Source organism: Hippocampus comes, unplaced genomic scaffold, assembly GCF_001891065.2.
Source record: "Hippocampus comes isolate QL1 unplaced genomic scaffold, H_comes_QL1_v1.1 scaffold21, whole genome shotgun sequence".
NCBI lineage: Eukaryota > Metazoa > Chordata > Actinopteri > Syngnathiformes > Syngnathidae > Hippocampus > Hippocampus comes.
Genome location: NW_017805745.1, coordinates 1,466,757 through 1,485,400, shown reverse-complemented (window position 1 = coordinate 1,485,400; position 18,644 = coordinate 1,466,757). Strand labels below are relative to the sequence as shown.

Sequence of the window (18,644 nt, the reverse complement as noted above, 5' to 3'; positions counted from 1 at the left end):
TCGCCCCAGGCACACAAGATGAAAGAAAGCTTTTCACAAAAGGCGGTCCGAGAAAGTTTATCGAGCAACTTTGCGGGAGGAAAAAAGCCGCCGGCGAGAGTCGATGCTTGGACAAAAGTGTTGGGACGGGAAGAAAGGATCGGTTGCCGTGAATCGCGCAAAGTTGCCAAAGTTGAAAACAAATCCTTCATTCGGTTGAAACCCAACTGTTGCCTTGAAACCCGAACCCTGGCTTCAAACTTTCATCCTTGTGTGACACCATTGGCTCAAAATCATCATTTGAAACCGTAACCCAGACTTGAAAGCCTCAGTTGAAACCCAAACCCTGATCCAAACTCCGACCATGCCTTGAAACCCTAATTTTAAATGGTCCATTTTCTTTAAATCCCAATTAGGAACCCCAAACGTTTATTTAAAAGCCTCACGGTGGCTTGAAACCCTAACCCTAACTTTGAAAGCCCAATCCTGTCTTGAAGCCAAATTTTAAACCCTGAAGTCTTGTCTGGAAACCCGAAATGCTCGAAGTCCTAATCCTGGTTTGAAACACCAACGCAGTCTTCGAAGAAAACTCCACTTGAAACCCAAATCGGGCCTTCAAACCGGACTCGAAACTGTCCTTTGAAAGCCTAACTTTTGCTTGAAAACTTATTTTGAAGCCTGATCATTTGCTTGAAAGAACAACTTTGAGAGCTGCTCCTTGGCAGAGGCGTATTGATTCTCTCTCAGACGAAGATGCAACACCCATCTTAATACAAGCTCGTCAATGAATCCCCGATTGAAGTTGCCCTCGGCGAAGGTCACAGCGGCGGCGCGGGCGTACTCACGGCTGTCCCTCGGGTGTGTTCTCGGGTACGGCGACGGTGAAGGAAGCGTTGGTGAACTGCGGCGGCCTGGCCCCCGCCACCACCGACAGCACGGCGGGGACGCTGCGGCCGCCCAGGCGGTCGGCGGCCACCACCGTCAGCAGGTACTCGCGGTCGCGCTGCAGCGGAAGCCCCGTGGTCCGCACGTGGCCGCTCTTGCGGTCCACCTCGAAGCGACCGTCGCCACCTGGACAAAGGTGGATTTGACATCAGCACTGCTTTTGAGTCGAAGATCAAGATAATGCTAAGAACATGTACACAATCATGGAAAAGACATATCAGCCCATCTCGTTTCTTAATCGTATGGATGCCCGGTACCACTAAAGGGATATCATTTTCCAGCATGGGTTTAGTTAGCATGTACAAAGAATCAACGTGCCATTATCAATGGCATCTGGTTTCCTGAAAAAAGGTTTGAGCCGATGAGGTATCAAAATAACGGCATAGCCAGTAGGCTGCCATCTTGGACATTTTGGACAGCTTCGCGCCATCCTGGAGACATATGATGTGCCGTACACTCGTTTGTTCATTTCCGACTTGTTCCCTGGTCTGTCTACAAAAATGCCGTTGTCAAGTATTGCCATAATTTGGACCATCAGGTTTCGTGTTGTTCCTTAGAGAGAGAAAGAAAAAAACATGAACAGCGCAATGTCCTGGCAAGGTGCTTCGATAACAACCCTACGTCAGAAAATTGCAACGGATTGTCGCCCAAACTAGCATGTGCTAATCATTCTCTGAAAAAATTAGAGCGAAACTTTATTTGATATTTCGGGGGCATTTTCAAGTGGAAAAAAAAGCCGACAGGCAATTGACGAAGTGAACGGCGTTCCAAACGAGCCACAGGGGCCAGCCCGAGTCACTCACGGTGCGTTTTCACGTTGAACGTCTGTTAAGAAGCTCTTATTTTGCCTTGTTTTCTGCGGGCCTCGAAGGATCTGCTGGCAATACGGAGAAACCGCTTTGAAAGGGCTGCTAGTCAATAAGTCAATTAACTCAGCCAACATCCAAGACAATCTCAGTCTTTGAAGAAGCGAGCATACGTGCATTACGAAGCTTCTGAGAACATTTGGCGCCGTCACTGAGCTCGCAGGTGGCTTTGTCAACATACAAGAGCCAAACATGTCGATACAAGCCATTGGACTGTACTTTGATTGATGTTGTGTGTTTACACGGAGACGGTGGAAAAGAGACGCGGCCCCTTGAGGGACAATTAGGGCCTCCGCTTCTTCTTGTCGTCCCTGGATGAAAAGTCCAATACTGCTGAGCCACGCTCAAGTTCCGAGTTGAAAGGCGCAAGCGGCAAAGCGGCAGAAGCCTCAACAAATAGAGCCGCCAAACAAAAAGCAGGACGAGCGGCACGTCGAGTCGGGTTGTCAGCGTCCACTTGATGGGACCGGACGCGGCAGCTCGTCAACAACGCGCCGACTTTTACGTTGCTTTCAACATCGATTCGGCTTTGGATGGGAGAGAGGTGTATGCGTGCGTGAGGGAATTGACGAGTAGGAAGCCGATGGAGACTCGTGCTGGAGGCAAAAATACATGCAAATTAACAATAGGCCAAACGTGCAGTGGGTCAAATTGACCCGTGAACACGTCTGGTGCAGCGAGGAAGCAAACTAAATCGGAGAGTTCACAGACGAATCGATGCCGACTGGAATCTGGCAAGGGAAAAAAAAGAAAACGGACGCAACTGGTGAACCCACCGTCCGCCAGGAAGAACTCCACGTCGCCGTTGAGCCCCTCGTCGCCGTCCTGGGCGTGCAGCTGGTAGACCAGCGAGCCGGCGGCGGCGTCGGGCGACACCACGGCCAGGTACGGCGCCGGGACCATGCGCCACTCGGGAACATTGTCGTTGACGTCCGTCACCGTCAATTCCACGCGCACCAGGTACCAGTCGGGACCTGCCAATCGGGAAACACCTTCATCATCTTGTTCGCGCTCACCAACAGCACATTTATCCGTATTCAAAAAAAAAAAAATCACTTATCCTCATTTTACTTTTTTGCAGCAATTCCTTTTTTTTCCCCCTCTAATATGGCTGACAATGGGTGGCTCTTTAATTTTTGCCGGTAGATGTACAAATAAAACAAAAAAAAATAAATAAATCAATACATTTATTTGCAGCTCTCTGTTGGACAGTCTTAATCGAACCTTTTTAAAAAATAAAGCTTCAAACAGGTTGTTAAACTAAAAACAGAAAATTTCCCCCCCCAAAAAAAACATTTGCAGTTTATTTGCAGTAATTTCTTGTTTTCCTGAAACACATATTCAGCTTTATTTTTTTTTAAATACCACTAATCTTAAAATCATGTGTTTATTGCATATAAATATCAGTAAAATGGACTTCACGATTTTTTTGTTTCAAAAAACTAGTCTGCACAAAATGTGACCCAAAAGCAGTGTCGAAACGTCAAGTCATTTGCAGTTGGATTAATTCCAATAAAATCAAAATTTCACTAAAATGGAAGTAACCGTTCAGGGAACAGGATGTCCGTTTTTTTTCTCTAACCTTTGCCTCAAACCTCCCTCTAAAAACCATAACCTTGTGTTAAAAACCTAACCTCAACCGTGTGTAGAAACCTGAACCTTTGCTTGAAACCCCAACACCCTCATTCCAAATCCAACCCTGGCTTGCAACCCAAATGGCATCGCCTCAGCCAGGCTTGAAGCCCTATTTTATCATCCAAACCCTGTCTTCCAAGCCCACTTTGAGGCCCTCGCCCTGCCTTACAACCCTACTTGAAAATCCCAACCATACTTGAAAGCAAGGCATGAGCATTTCTTGTTTCCTTTTTTTTTTTTTTGCTTTGTCCTGCTCCTCAGCCTACAGCAATCGCCCGCGCACGCCCAGCACAAGAGGGTGAAAGGAGCTCATCCGAGAGCACCGAGCGAAATGTCGCCACAATAAACGATTGTGGCGCATCGAGGTGAAAAGACGCATTCACGCGCATCTACGCACACACACGCACTTGAATAGCAACTTTTGTGTCCAAGAAGGAAAATGTACAAACAATTAAGGGTTGTGCTGCACAAAAATGGAAAGGCACGAATGCGCGCGCACACACACACACACACACACACACACACACACACACACACACACACACACACACACTCGAACAAGCAAAATGTCCGCACATTGAGAGAAAGTCAACGCTTCCTTTTGCGTGTGTGCGCGTTCTTGTCTTCCCGCCACATTTGTCTTCTAATCTTTGTCAGCTAACTGTCACTCGCGAGTGAATTTTAACATAGCGTGTGCATGCGTGCATACATACACTTGAATAGTGATTCTTGTAGAAGAAGTAAAATGTTGACACAGTCAATGGTCGCACCAACGCAACGATGAACATGTAAGGCACGCCCTCGTTTAATCGTCCTTTTTTTGGGGGGGGGGGGCAGGACGAGCACGTCTGAGAGGTTTTGACATTTTGCGCGAATACACTCAGTATTGCTCTACTCGGTAGAGTAGGAGGCCTTTGGCGAGGGAGCAGGTGCAATCAGGCAACATCACACACACACACTGACGCCTGGCCAGTCGACGCCTGGCCAGTCGACGGAGGCGGAGAGGCTGTGAGAGGAAGTTACCCGGCGGTTGTTATAGAAACGCAACAAGACGAAGAAGAAGAAGAAGAAGAAACATACATTCTTTTCAGAAAAGAAGCAATCAAGATGAAAGGAAGGACAGAAACATGTGCGTGCGCGAGTGCGTGTTATTTTCCTCATTCGAAATGAATTGGCAAAAAAAAAGGAAAAGGCAGGCCTTTGGGGGCAGAAGGATGCTTTTACCAACAAATCAACACACTCTACCAAAAATACAATGACAAACGTGCACACACATGAAAACGCACTCACTCAGAAACAAAGACACATCCACAACACTTCCGCAGCGGTCAATAAGTCGTGCGTTGTTGTCGCTCCTTGAATCTCCACGGCCAGGGAAAAAAAAAACAACCAAATAACATTTTCTTGCTTGAGTAACGAGTAACCAAACACAGCACCTCCCCAATTTCAAACACGAACATACTAAAACGCGTGCTTATTTTTGCACTCTCATTGATTGGAATGTTGTAGACCCGAGTCCACAACTAAAGGGAAATTTCAAAAACTTACAACTCTAGTGATGTCATCTTCCTAGACGCTATTTCAAATGGGGGTGGAAAAAAAGAGAGGAGCTGACGAGCCGCCCCAAAAGGCAGAAATTAATTCACATGCAAAATGACCTTCGCGGCTGACGCACTTTCTTCTGCCGCGATCCATTTTTCACCAAACTGACTTCCCCGGACGTACTCGTCGGAACCACTTTCACTTGTTATCATCTCAAAAAAGCCTTTCAGTCTTCAGGTTACATCATGCCGCCTGGCTCCTGCAGAGTGAGTTTGAGATTGGTTCATAATGCATAAAAACGACATTCCGGGACTGACTATTCAGTACTGACAGCGACCACCCGACAGTGACAATGGAAAGGTGATTTGTGGTTTATAAAACAGACACGTTGGTGGTCTAAAAGAGCGCACAGAAGTGGCCATTAGGAAGCCTACAAGGAGTATAGAAGTGGCTCGTCGTCGCTCAAGGCGTGACCGAAGCATATTTCCGTCATTCGCTGGCACACGCGCGCCCGCTCTGCTGCACTCAGCAGCCTTGCCCTTTCCTGGGGCCGATTCTTTAACTCTCGTGAGGCCAAAAAGTTCAAAAGAAAGAATTGGACAGCTCTGGTAAGAAATCAAGGGTCAAGATTTGTAACGCCAGCACCCCACGAGGAAGGCGCTGGGTGGCATAACACCCGAACAGTTCCAAAACGTCAACATCAAAACGGTGACATTTCGTGGTTTTTCAACTTTCCAACACGAATAACTCATGCTGTTGTGAAAGCGCTGGATGAATAGAGATGGATGTAGGTAGGTCGCTATGTAGCTTTGACAGGCCACAACTGAGCGCAGCAGTTTGCAGCTCCGCGTTACTGTCGCTTCAAAATGTCACCGACACTCAGGTGGATTACACGGACGGGTTCTTTTTATTGGAGCACTGCAACACAGTATGGCAAGAGCAGAGCCGCATTCGGTCTCGTATTACTCTGTATTCCTCATCGATCTGATACCCAACAAAATACTGTTTCTATTCTTGTAAGAAAAGAAAATATACAACGTGTGATCGTGTCGTGTTTTTAACGAAAGCAATCTGGGAAAAATGAGAAGAATCCCAGTAATGTTTTTTTTTTTTTTGTTTGTTTTACAACTACACCTTTATGTCTTTACGTCTTCTTCCTCTCTTTAAAGATGATTAATTAAGGTCTGCATCCATAGCAGCTGCTCGGCCTCCACAGCTGCATGCACTCAAGTATTCGTAACATCACGAAAAAAAAAAAAAAGAAAGTCCACATTGAATCACGAAATATGGAATCCCGGCCGGTGTAGCAGAACAATGTGCTCACTTAAGCACTATTAAAGAAACGACTGCAGCATTTGGTTTAAGATGCTCTTTGTGACGGCGCAGTGAACATTAGGAAAATTATAAATATCCTAAAACTGTCGAAGTCAAAGAGCAACGAAGGCCAGCAAAAGTATTATCCACAATGTTTGGATAGAACGCAAAATTGAATCCGAAGTATAGTGGTAAAAATTGTAGGATAGATTCAATAAAAATTTAATTTGTCATTTATTTTTTTCAATGCATTTTTTTTTAATTGACTTTCTTCCTTAAATTAGGATTTAGCTGGCCTAGTTATCTACAATTACATAATCTAATCATTTTAGTTATTATGACATCACTTCTTCATTTGGAAATATTTTGAGATTTTAGAATATTTTGAATGTATTCATCAAAACCGTTATGTCATTTGCAGGTCAGGCTGAAAACATTGCTTCTTTAATTTAATAATAAAGATGATAATGTTAATATTTTTATGCTGACCTTATAAAAAAAAAAAAAGAAGGTTTTTGGTCAATATGGTATGCGAGAGAGGGAGAAAAGTTTTTGGTCATTGAGAATGTTTTGCGTGAGAGGTATTGTGGTAAATGAGGGATTGTTTTTGTGTCAGTCAGAGATTTGTGTGCGTGTGTGTGTGTGTGTGTGTGTGTGTGTGTGTGTGTGTGTGTGTGTGTGTGTGTGAGAGAGTGTGAGAGAGAGAGAGAGAGAGAGAGAGAGAGAGAGAGAGAGAGAGAGAAAGGTAAACGTTGGTATTTTGGGCCACTTCACACAAGAGAGGTGCATTTGTGCTGTCAGCCCAAAAGCTTTTAGAAAAAGCCGCGTCCGAATTTGGCACGGCGTGTTCTTCAGGTCAGGATGATCTCTGGCTGGCACGATTTGACGCGCCGCAACGCTGCCGGCTGCACGCCTCGCTAAAATGTCGGGAGTGAACTTTTGTACGCGTTCACCCTTTTTTTTCTGTTTGGGTTCACAATGTGAAACTGTGTTAAAGTTGTGTTTCTTTGTGAGAAAAGACTGAACTGAACTTTTGTGCGCGCTCGTCACTGTTCTGGTTGGGTTCAAAATGTGAAACGGTCTGTGGAAGAAAAGTAAAATTGTTTTTGGATTCGAGTCTCTGAAGCAGAATACAAAGTGTACACAAGTGTACGATTAGCACTGTATAAAGTGTAAGTCGTTGGAAAATTCAACCACCATGTATGTGGTGAAAAAAAAACAGCACACACACACACACACACACACACACACACACACACACACACACACACACACACACACACATACATATAGAGTGTATATACGGACATACGTATACACACATTTTTAATTATTTTTTAAAATCCAATAAAAAAAAAAGAGCACATTTAGTAGATTGTGTGTAAAGTACTTGTAAATGTAAAGTGTTTCCACGTGATCAATGACTGAAGTACATAAGTATGAAAAGTATGTCCTGTACATGGTCAGTAAGAGCGATATCAAGTGTGTAAGTGGTCAGTGCATCAAGAAGCATTAGAAGAAGTGTGTAGTGGAACTAAATTCAACTTACTGTGAGAAGTGGGCAATTGGTATATACTGTAAAGCACTTAACGTGTATCAAATATGTAACTCGCTTAAGTGGTATTCAATCCAGCAATGCGCGTGATTGTGACAATGAGCACACCGAAGCCTGGAAGCTTGTTGCTTCAGCAGACGTTGGCACGTCCGCTCTACTTGAGCAAAAAAATCGTTGGCGTTGTGATAGGGCGCAGCCGAGCCCCGACAAGAGTGTGACTCCACCCCACCCCCACTCCCCCGAGTCGGGTCAGTAAACATCTAATTAGCCATCGGATCGCTCGCTCGTCATCTTGCTCATGCCCTAGTTTGTGCGGCCGAGTGTGACGACCTGAGGAGACCGCGACTCTTTCCGTCACCTTTGACCCCAGCCCTCATTTTCCCAATGTGGCTCTTTGGCGTTTGATGACGTGCCAGCGTGTATGTTTGTGTACACGGGCATACATGCGCTCACAAATATGATCTAAAATGCTACATAAGGGCATCGTGAAATAAAACCCCCAACTTGAAAGCCTCATTTTAAATTCTAAGACACCATTCGAAAGACGAACCCTGGCTAATAGCCCTCTTTCAAAACCTTAACAGAAGGTTGAGACCCAAATTTAAAACTTCAACCATGTCTTCAAACCCTCATTTAACCCTTTCAGGGACAGCGGTGAGGACAGTGGACAGCTTAGCATGTTAACGGGTTGCAGGGTGCATGAAAGGATTTAAAGCTTAACTGGACAACCAAAATCGAAACCTCATCCTTTATTTTTAATTTCAGAAATAAATGGAAGCCCTGATTTAAAAAGCCTGAACCATACCTTCAACCCAATTTTGAAACCCTCACCTATATTCGAAACCACAACTTTGCCTTGAAACCTTCATTGGAAACTTGAACCATGTTTAGTGTCGTCGGAAATGAGGGACTCCAGTCACATGACAAAAAACAAAAAAAGCCAACATTTTCAGGACTTGGAGTTGCTTAGCTAACATTTCCAAAAGACTTGACTTATGAATTTCTTGAACTCAAAAGTCATGACTGAACTCCATCCGCTTGGCTCTCTTAATTTGTGTCATAATGATGGCAGCGACGACTGTCAAAAAGAAAAAAGCGCTGTCCTTCGCGTTCCTTTGTGTCTGCCTAAAAATATGTCATTGCAGTCTTTAAGAACTCAAATTGGGGCTTAAGAAACATTCAAGCAGTATTGGTCCGCCTTTGCAAATGTCGATGAAATTGAACCAGTGGGTCAACCACGTCACACAGGTCTGATCGAGATGGTAAACAAAGCATGGGGGCATGACAGACGTCAGCGCTGAATTAAACGCTCTGCGTGAGCATGACAAAGACTGAACTTGCTCCCGTCCGTAATGTGCTTCCATGAAACGCCGGGTTTCTACCGGGAAATGTCACTTTAGCAAAGACAATTTCAGAGCTCAAATTGACACAAATGGCTCCACCGGGCAGTTTCCCGCTGACACGCACTTACCACAGCTGATGCGGCCTCAACTCAACTTCGGCTGTTTGCTGCTCCATCCTCGACACACACAAAAACATCTCTGAATACCCCAATATACAGTATTTTGTTGACAGGTCTGCAAGGCAAAGCACAACCGAAAGGATCTTATCATCACTGGCCAAGGAAAACCTCCAAATCCACGATTTGGTAGAATGCGATTCGGCAAAGAGGGCTTGAACACCCAACCGACAGTTATGGACTGCGGAAAAAAATCATTGGCACCGCCCTACCCACTCTTGAGGACTTGCACAACGCAAAAACCAAGACAAGGGCGCGGAAAATCCTACTGGACCCCCCACACCCTGCCCACCACCTTTTCCAGCTACTCCCGTCAGGCAAGCGCTACCGATCCATGCACACCAAATCCAGCAGACACTTAAACAGTGTCCTCCCTCTCGCCATGAACTCCCTAAACAGAACCCCAAATCTACCAGTATAGTGTCTCTTTGCAATTTTGCACACCCCTGTGAAACAGCATGACCGCAATAATCACTGTCGCCCCGGCTCCACCCAAACATTTGCAGAACCAACTCCAACCGTAACCAAAATCTTACCCTGCCAAAACTAAACACTCATGTCGTTTCATCTCAACCAAAGCTATCTCACAGTATGTTATACATTGTGCGGGGCCCTCATCATACATTAGTCAGTATATATTGTCGATAAGAAAAGCAAGTGAGCCACATATAATCAGACACTTGGCACCCCAGGGTAAGAAAAACGCCCTATAAAGAAGAAACTACGAACAGAACCGAGCCCCTGATGGGCGACTGTCCGCCTCGGCTGGTTGGAAGTGATATGGAGACACAGAACAGAGGGACAGATGGTAACGAGAGCAAGAAAACAAGACGGAGGCACGAGATAACCATGAGCACAACAACAGCCATATCAATAACAGTAATAGAGACGTCCTCTGGCAGCAACAATGATAATACCGGTCCAGGCCCAACAACGCTGCCCATAACGAACGGATAAATGTGAAAGCGCACCTCCAGCGGTGGCGAGCACCGCAAAAAGGAGAGAGAGAGCGAGAGAGAGAGACAGACAGACAGACAGACAGACAGACAGACAGACAGACAGACAGGTTCGTAACATACGACAGGCAGAGTGATTAGGTGAGAAGGAGAGATGAAAAGGGGAAGGGAAGCTTGGCGTGGATTCTAGAGATGTGCTTGACTGACTTCATGTCTGACTATACGTGTAAAATATCACAGAGGAAAGTTGATTGTTTACGCTTGAACACAGAGATGTTGACTGAATGATGCAATTTTACCTGACCTTAACAGATTGTCTTAATCCGTAACGAGAGCGATCAACCTTGCCTAACCAGAATCCAAATCTAACCTATTCCTAAATGACCTGTCTCACAATTAGTCAACACACCGAAATCAAACCGAATATTACTAACCAAGGATAAAATACTCCCCGAATGTGTCACACCGTAAAGAGCGTGACCACCAAAATGTGTCATTTTGAGTCATAAATAGAAAGGTGCAGTCATTATTAAGATAAGATCACCTTTATTTGTTCTACACTGGGGAAATTTGCATTATTTGTTTCATGGATATCATTACGGCATCAACATCAGGGCCTAAGTCATTATTGAAAAAAAAAATGTTTCAAACCATTTTTCGCAAGTGGGCCTTTTTTTTTATTTTTTTTTTTATAAATGACGGTAGCATTTGTGCTTTTAGGCCAACGATATTCGATTGGAAAGGAGCAAACAACTGGGCGTGAAATAGTTAAAATGAAAACTACTAACATGGGCGTATAAGTACAGCCAATTTCTACGTGGATCAGTTGTGTGCATCCTGAGCTCTGTGATGCAACTTTAACAAGCGGCGACGTTAATGAACAAGACGGCTCGCAAAGGACGGATGGCTTTATTTATCTGCTCTACTTCAACTCACTCGAGTGACTTTGTCTTTTAATCAGCCATTTTTTTACCCTCCAAAGCCTCTCTAATTGGTCCTGTTGAAATGGGTTCACTAAGCACTTGCATCCGCGTGGTTCTCGGTTGTTTTTTCTTGTTTTTTTTTTTCTTGTGGGGGGGGGGGGTCCTCTGAAGTCACGGCTTCAGAGGACCAAGCAGAACTCTCACGTCTCAATGAAAACGGACCATGAATTTCAACCTCTACTTGATCCTTTCATGCAGTGGTTCTCAATTTATTCAAACCCCTGGGACCCCTGACTGGGGAGCGTTTTTTTTTTTTTCTTCTTCCAAGGACCACATCATCATCCCAACACCAATTAAACAAGTGCACTGCTAAATGTCAATGGTCAGATGTTCTCAAACTTTTTATGCCAAGTACCATCATGACCAACATTTAAATACATAAGTTGTCAGCGTTAGTGTTCAAAAATGAAACTGGCGTTATTGCTAATTAGTTTAACGTTACTATAAGCCACTGTAACATTATGCAAAGTTTGATCATTAGCAATCCACTTAAATGAAAAAAAAACGAAAATAAAATTGAGGGAGGGGGAAAGATGTGCATAAATGATCACAGTGAAATACAATGGGGATTCTGTAAAATTTGTAAAGTTGCCTATTTTCAAGAAAAAATACCCCCACTACTTTGACAATAAAGTTGAACGAGGGAAGAAAGTGAAAAATGAAACTATTGTCTTTATATTCCAACTTTTATTCCAGAAAAAAACATTAATGCTTTAAAAAATATTGCAATCAAAAAACAAAACGTGCCTTTTGTTCGAAATGAAATGGCACAGATCAAGTAGCTATGTGCGAGGTTAGGAGATCCACTCGTACGGTAGGTCAAATGAGGCCATTCCTCTTCACTCCGGATTAGTTCAATCCTGTAAAAGTATGGCGAGATCCAGCGGAGATTACGACGGTCTGCCTACGAGTCAGACTTGGAACTTTTTTTTTTTTTTCCATTTTGGAAATGGCGACAGATGTTGAGACGGCGGCGAGAGCTGCGAGCGAGGCATCTGCCGCCGACGTTCTCAAACATGCTGAGCGCCAGCCAAGATGTAGACTTCCTCATAGGTCACAGCTGGAAAAGCTAACAGCGCAAAAGTTCAAGTGAAACTTTTTGATTCCCACTGTGAACAAAGACCCAGTCCACTTGCCAGTGAAATGGGCAAAGATCAGCTCATTTGTTTTCTCGCAAGTGACAGACTAACTACATTTAAGCACTATCATGATGTCAAAGCCAAAAGCCACTAACTATTGGCTGGAAATTCATTTAGGATTTTCTGGTACGCAGCAGACTTCAGGATTCAGTCAGTCACAGCAAGTCGTCCAGGTCATGAAGGGGCAAACCAGCCCCGGACGTTCACTATGTGTGATATGTGATGTTCTTTTTCTTAAATGCTGTCACTGTTGCATTGTTTTGCTTTAATGTATTTTTCTGTATATTGTAATGACTGCTGTCTTTGGAACTATTTGTCCTACGATGTGCTTGCTTTTTTTTTTAACCATTTTTGGACATCTTCTGAAGCAATTCCATTCATTCATGGACTCCTTTGATGTAATTTAAAGACTGTGTTTAAATATTATGAACAAATCAATCAAACCAATGGAGGCATCTTTGTTTTTTGTAACGATCTTCTAACAGAAATCCGTTGATAAAACTACTTCAGTGTCTTCCTTTCAACAGTGGCTGGTATGTCCATCAAAACTTGAATGTAAAAGGTAATCTTGCAGGCTTCAGGGCTGTGTCCAAATACTGGTGCCAACTATTACAGCAGTAATTTCATCAGTTTGAGTCATTTTCCTTCATTAAAAAATAGAGCGCCTGCTGATTGATTGAATGTGGGCTGCTGTCATTTACCTTCCACCAGTCGGGGCCAGTAAATTCTCCAAAATGAGTTTTTGGGGGCCCCCTGGGCGACCGCAATTATATCCGCTGTCCTGCGGCACAGGAGCAGAGGGGCCATAATGGCGGCGCACCCTCCATTAAAAACAAATCACGTTCGTAAGCTACTGCGCCCGCACACACGCCCAACTGTCCCCTCACCTCACTTCTATGCACACAAATCTTGCAGCTAACATGTCACTGAATCAGACGCTTGATTACAGGCAGCTCCGTCTCAGCCTGGCTTCAAAGAAGAGAAATGTGTTGTTGTTTTGTTTTGTTTTGTTTTGTTTTTTTAAACACAAATATTGATGTATACCGCATGCGTGCGCTGCGCGCGGCGCGAGCACACACGCAATGCACATAAATAATGCAGTGTAATGGAAATATACCAGTTTGATGAAAAGGACGCTACATTTGTTTTCCCCACAAGTGACAAGGATTCAGCAGCTAGGCTGAGATGCTAACGTAGCAGTCCTTATCTTCACTCAGTGCTGTTCATTGTTGAACATCAGTCAGAGAAGGACTTGAATGCAACACAACAGTCACACAAGATGAAAAGCAGTTATATGTTCCCAAATGGATGCGCTACTTTTGATTCACAAATGACAAGCATTTGGCGGGGGGAGCAAGAGAAGCAACCAAGCTAGCTTTGCAGTATACATCTTCACTCAGTGCTGATCAAACGCCACACCACCGCTCAAACAAGAACAAGATAAGTCCTGTGTTGACAAAAAGCTGCTCCATGTCACGTTAAACTTTCAAACCAGGCTGAAATGAGGTCGAGCGATCACATCATGTGTGATATCATGACGTATGGTTGAAGGAAAAACAATACACATTGTAAAACAACCATCACTGTATACAAAGTGCTGTGCATGGAGCAAATATCATATATACAACAATAAAACAACAAATGAACAACAAAGACAGTAGGAAGCACCAAACAGTAAGACTAAGTTCAAGTCTGAGTCATGCCGTGTCAAACGCCATCGAATACAAATCAATGAGTTTTGAGTATGATGACGAAAAGCATAATCCATCCATACATACCTGCATACATACATGTAACAGGCTAACTTTTGCTCACAATGACAAGCATTCGGTGGATGCCAAATGCTCCAACCAAATGTAACACACAAGATCCAAAGTCCTTTGAATGCAAAAAGCTGTTCATCCTTTGATGCTGGCTCAAAAGAGCTCTACTGAGACCAGTTGACAGCTTCCGTGGTAGGACAAAACAGTCAAACATAAAAACAGTCAACCTTTTGTTCACAAGCATCGGACGGCGCTCACAAAAATTTCCCACTCACTCCACCTTGACAAGCGTCACATCACAGATGCAAGCCACCTGCCGCCCAAGATCAAGATCAGTGGCATTTGTTTACAAAAAGATGCAGGATCCGCCACGTTAATCCTTCGACGTTGACTTCAAATGAGGTCACGCAACTTTTGAGGAGGTACACTTTCTAGGGGCTGAATTATGACGAGATGTTTGTCGAAAACGATACCGCTCAGGCTGCATTTTTACAAATGTGTTATTTTTTCACATCAACAAAGAACAGCGCGTGAAAGCAGCTAACGGGATTATTAAATGGATTATTAATAAGCGGGCGGGAGAGGATTAGCTGAGTGCTTTGAAGTCGATTTGAGGAAGAAGAACTTGACTCCTTTCTCCTCCAACTCCCGCATCTTTTTGTCCGACATTCAACATGCTTTTTGTCAACAATCTCACCATTTTCTCACTATTCTAATCACGGGTCTTTCCAAGGCTGCTTCCACTTTACAATCCCACTAAGAGGAATGCAATCCAAAAACCTGCACATTGTTTTACAACTCAGTGTTCATCCCATATCTTCTTATCATCCTGCGGCGAGAGCGCATAGCATTCAAGAACTTTATTGCAGGTCGGCGTGTCTTGGAAAGGAGCAGCTTTAGCCATTGTAAATGCTGTCAATGACGCCGTCCACGTTATAGTACTCGAAGATGAAAACAACTTTTTAGCTGTTAACAAAAGTGGAGGTAGAAGTCCTCTTTGTCCACTTGGCAATGCTAATTGTCACTGTTAGGAGGCTACCCTAAAAATCGGCTGAAAGTTATTTTGGGTGATGCATCTGGAAAAAAAAAACAGTAAGCCTTTACGCCAGTCTAACAGTGTACTAATCACTCCGTTTATGCTAAACAACTCTTTTTTTTCCCCCCAAACAAACAGATATCTCTCTTTCTGTCGGAGAAAAAAGCAGGACTGAAGAGGATTGGACATTCAATCACCCGCAAGAGCTAGCATGAGCTTTCAAAACTTGCTCTTTTCACTCTTCTTTCAAATACAGTGAAAAATGGTGTCGCCATCTTGTGGACGACAGCAGAGTCACATCTAAAAATGTGTCGTCTGACACAAGTCAAAGCCACTTTGTTGGTACAGCATATTTCAAACACAAGGCAACTCAATGTGCTTCACACAACCAAAACAAACAGAACAGCTGAAGACATTCAAAAGCAACGAGAACAAAAGGTACGATGTCAAAATAATGAAAGAAAGGTATAGTGACAACATTTAAACGCATTGACATACAAGACCGAAAAACATTTAAAGGCAAAGGAAATAGACTGAAAGACTGTCGAGTGAAAGTGATTTTAGAAATGCTTAAAAGACGACAATCAAAGGTGCGGAAAGAAAGCACGGTCGAGGGTATCGAGATAAATTAGCAATCTGAACAAAAATAAATCCTATGTTCTGGCGTAAAGGTGGATCAGCAGTTGGGGCCCCGTAACGCGACGACAAGGCGGTCCCTTCTTTCAGCGGCCTTCAGCGTTGAACCCCCCCACCCTCAGAGAGGTGACAGGCGACAGCGTTCGCCCGAGGGCGTGCACGTCCTTAGTATCAGCATCACTCCTGTCACATCCTGTTCGTCTTCGTCACAGGCGTTGTCCTGTTTCTCACTTTGTTTGCATCGCAGCTCTTTCGGGCCGGGATGGCAGGACGCTCAACCCCATCTGGCTGCCATCGAATGGTACAGAGAATCGGGATCGGGAACGTGACAAAAAGCACACAAAGAGCAATCGCTGCTGTTGTGTTTGAGTTTTAATCAGTGTCATCCTGTCAAAAACTGCCGTGTCACCAATCATGAGTGTTCTTGCTTGAAAAGAACACACGTGGATGGATGGATGGATGGATGGATGGATGGATGGATGGATGGATGGATGGATGGATGGATGGATGGATGATCCCAGACCCGTCTACTCCCATGAACATTTTATCCTGTCCCATCCCAATCCTGTGACTAAAGGTAAACTTGACTCCCATCCGGTGGGATTCCCGTGAGCCGCAGGATTCTCAAAAAAATCTCAGCCTCTAATACCGACCTGTATGCCAGGGTGTGCATACGTATACATATTGACACACACACACACACAAAGAAAAAAGGTAGTATTTGAAAAGATAAAGTTAAACTGAGGTCAAATTATATTCTAACAATTGAATTCAAAAATGATATTGAGCTTATTTCCCAAGATATGAATTCATGACCAATTTATTGAAAACATTTTTTTCCCCCTGTGAGAAATGCACATTTGTGAAGGACATCTGACAAAGGTGTGTACCTAATGAAGCGGCCACGCTTGCCATCAGTCATATGCGCCGCCGTTGCTTTCCGCCAGCGCCTGGCAGCAATTCGAGGGGAGTGCTCGTTAATTTGCGCTGAACGGCTTAACGTCACCGCCTAATGTCGCTCGCATCAGTCAGAGCACGATGTCGCCGCTCGCCACCATGTTTTTCATCCCACGAGACGTGCGTCTCTGCTAATGATTTCCCGTGGAAGGAGCTAACTTTCCCGTTAGTCTCTCGCTCTGAAAAATGAGCTCGGATTGTTTGCGGCGGATAAACTGGACTGACAAATGTGGACGCCGCCAGTTTACCCGTCAGCCTTCTTCATGAAGCCGATTGCGTTGAATAGTACCGAAGTGCGTGTCTTTGGATTTTTGAAGTCTGTCAATTGAGCTCAAGAACACACGGACGAATTCACTGACACAAATTATTTTTATCATACATATTTATAGGATTTGTTTTGCCCAATAGCCAGTACAGTTCCGTTTTTAAAGAAGAAATCTGCACGATACGTTTGAAACGTTTGAATGTTATTCGCAGTGAATTTTTTGGCAGTACAGTAAATGTGTATTATATCTTGAGCCAACGTTATTCCCAACCATCGAGGTATTTTTGTTCATTAAATTCAGTATTTATAGTCATATTTTTGAAAAGCCAAGATCTAGTTTTGAGAGAAAAAAACCTGAACCAGATGAGTAACGACACAATCACAAACACACACAGCAATGTGCGTGCGATGCGTGCCGTTGTCAAATGTGGGTGAGCTCGTGAGTGTTGACAGCCGCGTTGCACATTGCCTTCACCCGGGCGTTGACCCCCCTTCGGACAAGCGCAGCGAGCGGGACGATAACGCTGATTGGCACATGCGAATCCCGCCCACGGATGACACGTGCCCGGCTCACAACAAACAACAACAACATCAACAACGGCACGAGCTTTGAACGCGCGCGCGCTGCGTCTTGCTACTGTTACTTCCAGCTTCTTTCATCACCCTCAAGTCTGTTGAAGCACATTTTGCAGCCATATGCGAGAACATTTGCTCCAGACAGAGACACCACAGGATAAAGCACACTCATACTCACTCACACACACGCGCACGCACACAAACACGCACACACAAACACACACACACAGTCTGGAACTGCAAGTCCCTGAGGAAACCACAGTGTGCACTCAGTGTCAATTAGGATCACTGTCCACACAATAAAAACAAATTTCGCCCCCCCCCTCCAAAAAAAGAAAAAACATTTCAAGTACTTAAAAATAGAAAAAAAAAACATTTGGCAACTTTATGGCTCTATTTATGTGAGCAGTGTGTGACACAGCTCTGCGCAGGGGCAGGTTAGACCCCATGTTGGTAATTGCGCAAACGAGTGCAGGCCGGAGGCTCTACGAGTGAGAGGGCTGTGCCTCGAAGGGAGTTTTTTTTCATGCATTCTCTCACACGCACTCACAAACACATTTTCACACAATCATAAAGCCTCTCACGAAAAACACATTTGCTTCAAAACAGTCTCACGTGCACACATTCCTCCACACACCCAAAAATACATCGCACGCAATCTCTCTAACACATACTCACGTTATCTCTCTTGCCTCAAACACACTCTAACACAGTCACACACACAAGCACATTGATGCTTGCATGCACAGCTTATTGTCTCACACACTTGTGCACTCATGCGTGCCTTGAAACTCACACAACTCTCTCTGCCTCCCACTCTCTCTCTCTCTCTTTCTCTGCCTCGTACTCACACTAACTCTCTCATACGCGCTCTCTCTCTCTCTCTCTCTCTCTCTCCTCACTCTCTCTCTCTCTCTCTCTCTCTCTCTCTCTCTCTCTCTCTCTCTCTCTCTCTCTCACTCACTCACTCACTCACTC

At 44.3% G+C, this 18,644-nt stretch overlaps 1 protein-coding gene across 1 annotated transcript in view; it reads right to left on the bottom strand.

The window, feature by feature from the left end:
• LOC109524513 (neural-cadherin) overlaps window positions 1-18,644 on the bottom strand; it is a 203,442-nt gene that overhangs the window by 138,250 nt on the left and 46,548 nt on the right. Inside the window, exons 2-3 of the mRNA XM_019884446.1 lie at window positions 2,567-2,764; window positions 825-1,050 (exon numbers count right to left, since the gene is read on the bottom strand). Coding sequence (XP_019740005.1) covers window positions 825-1,050; window positions 2,567-2,764 — 424 coding nt within the window. The remainder of the gene's footprint in view (window positions 1-824; window positions 1,051-2,566; window positions 2,765-18,644) is intronic.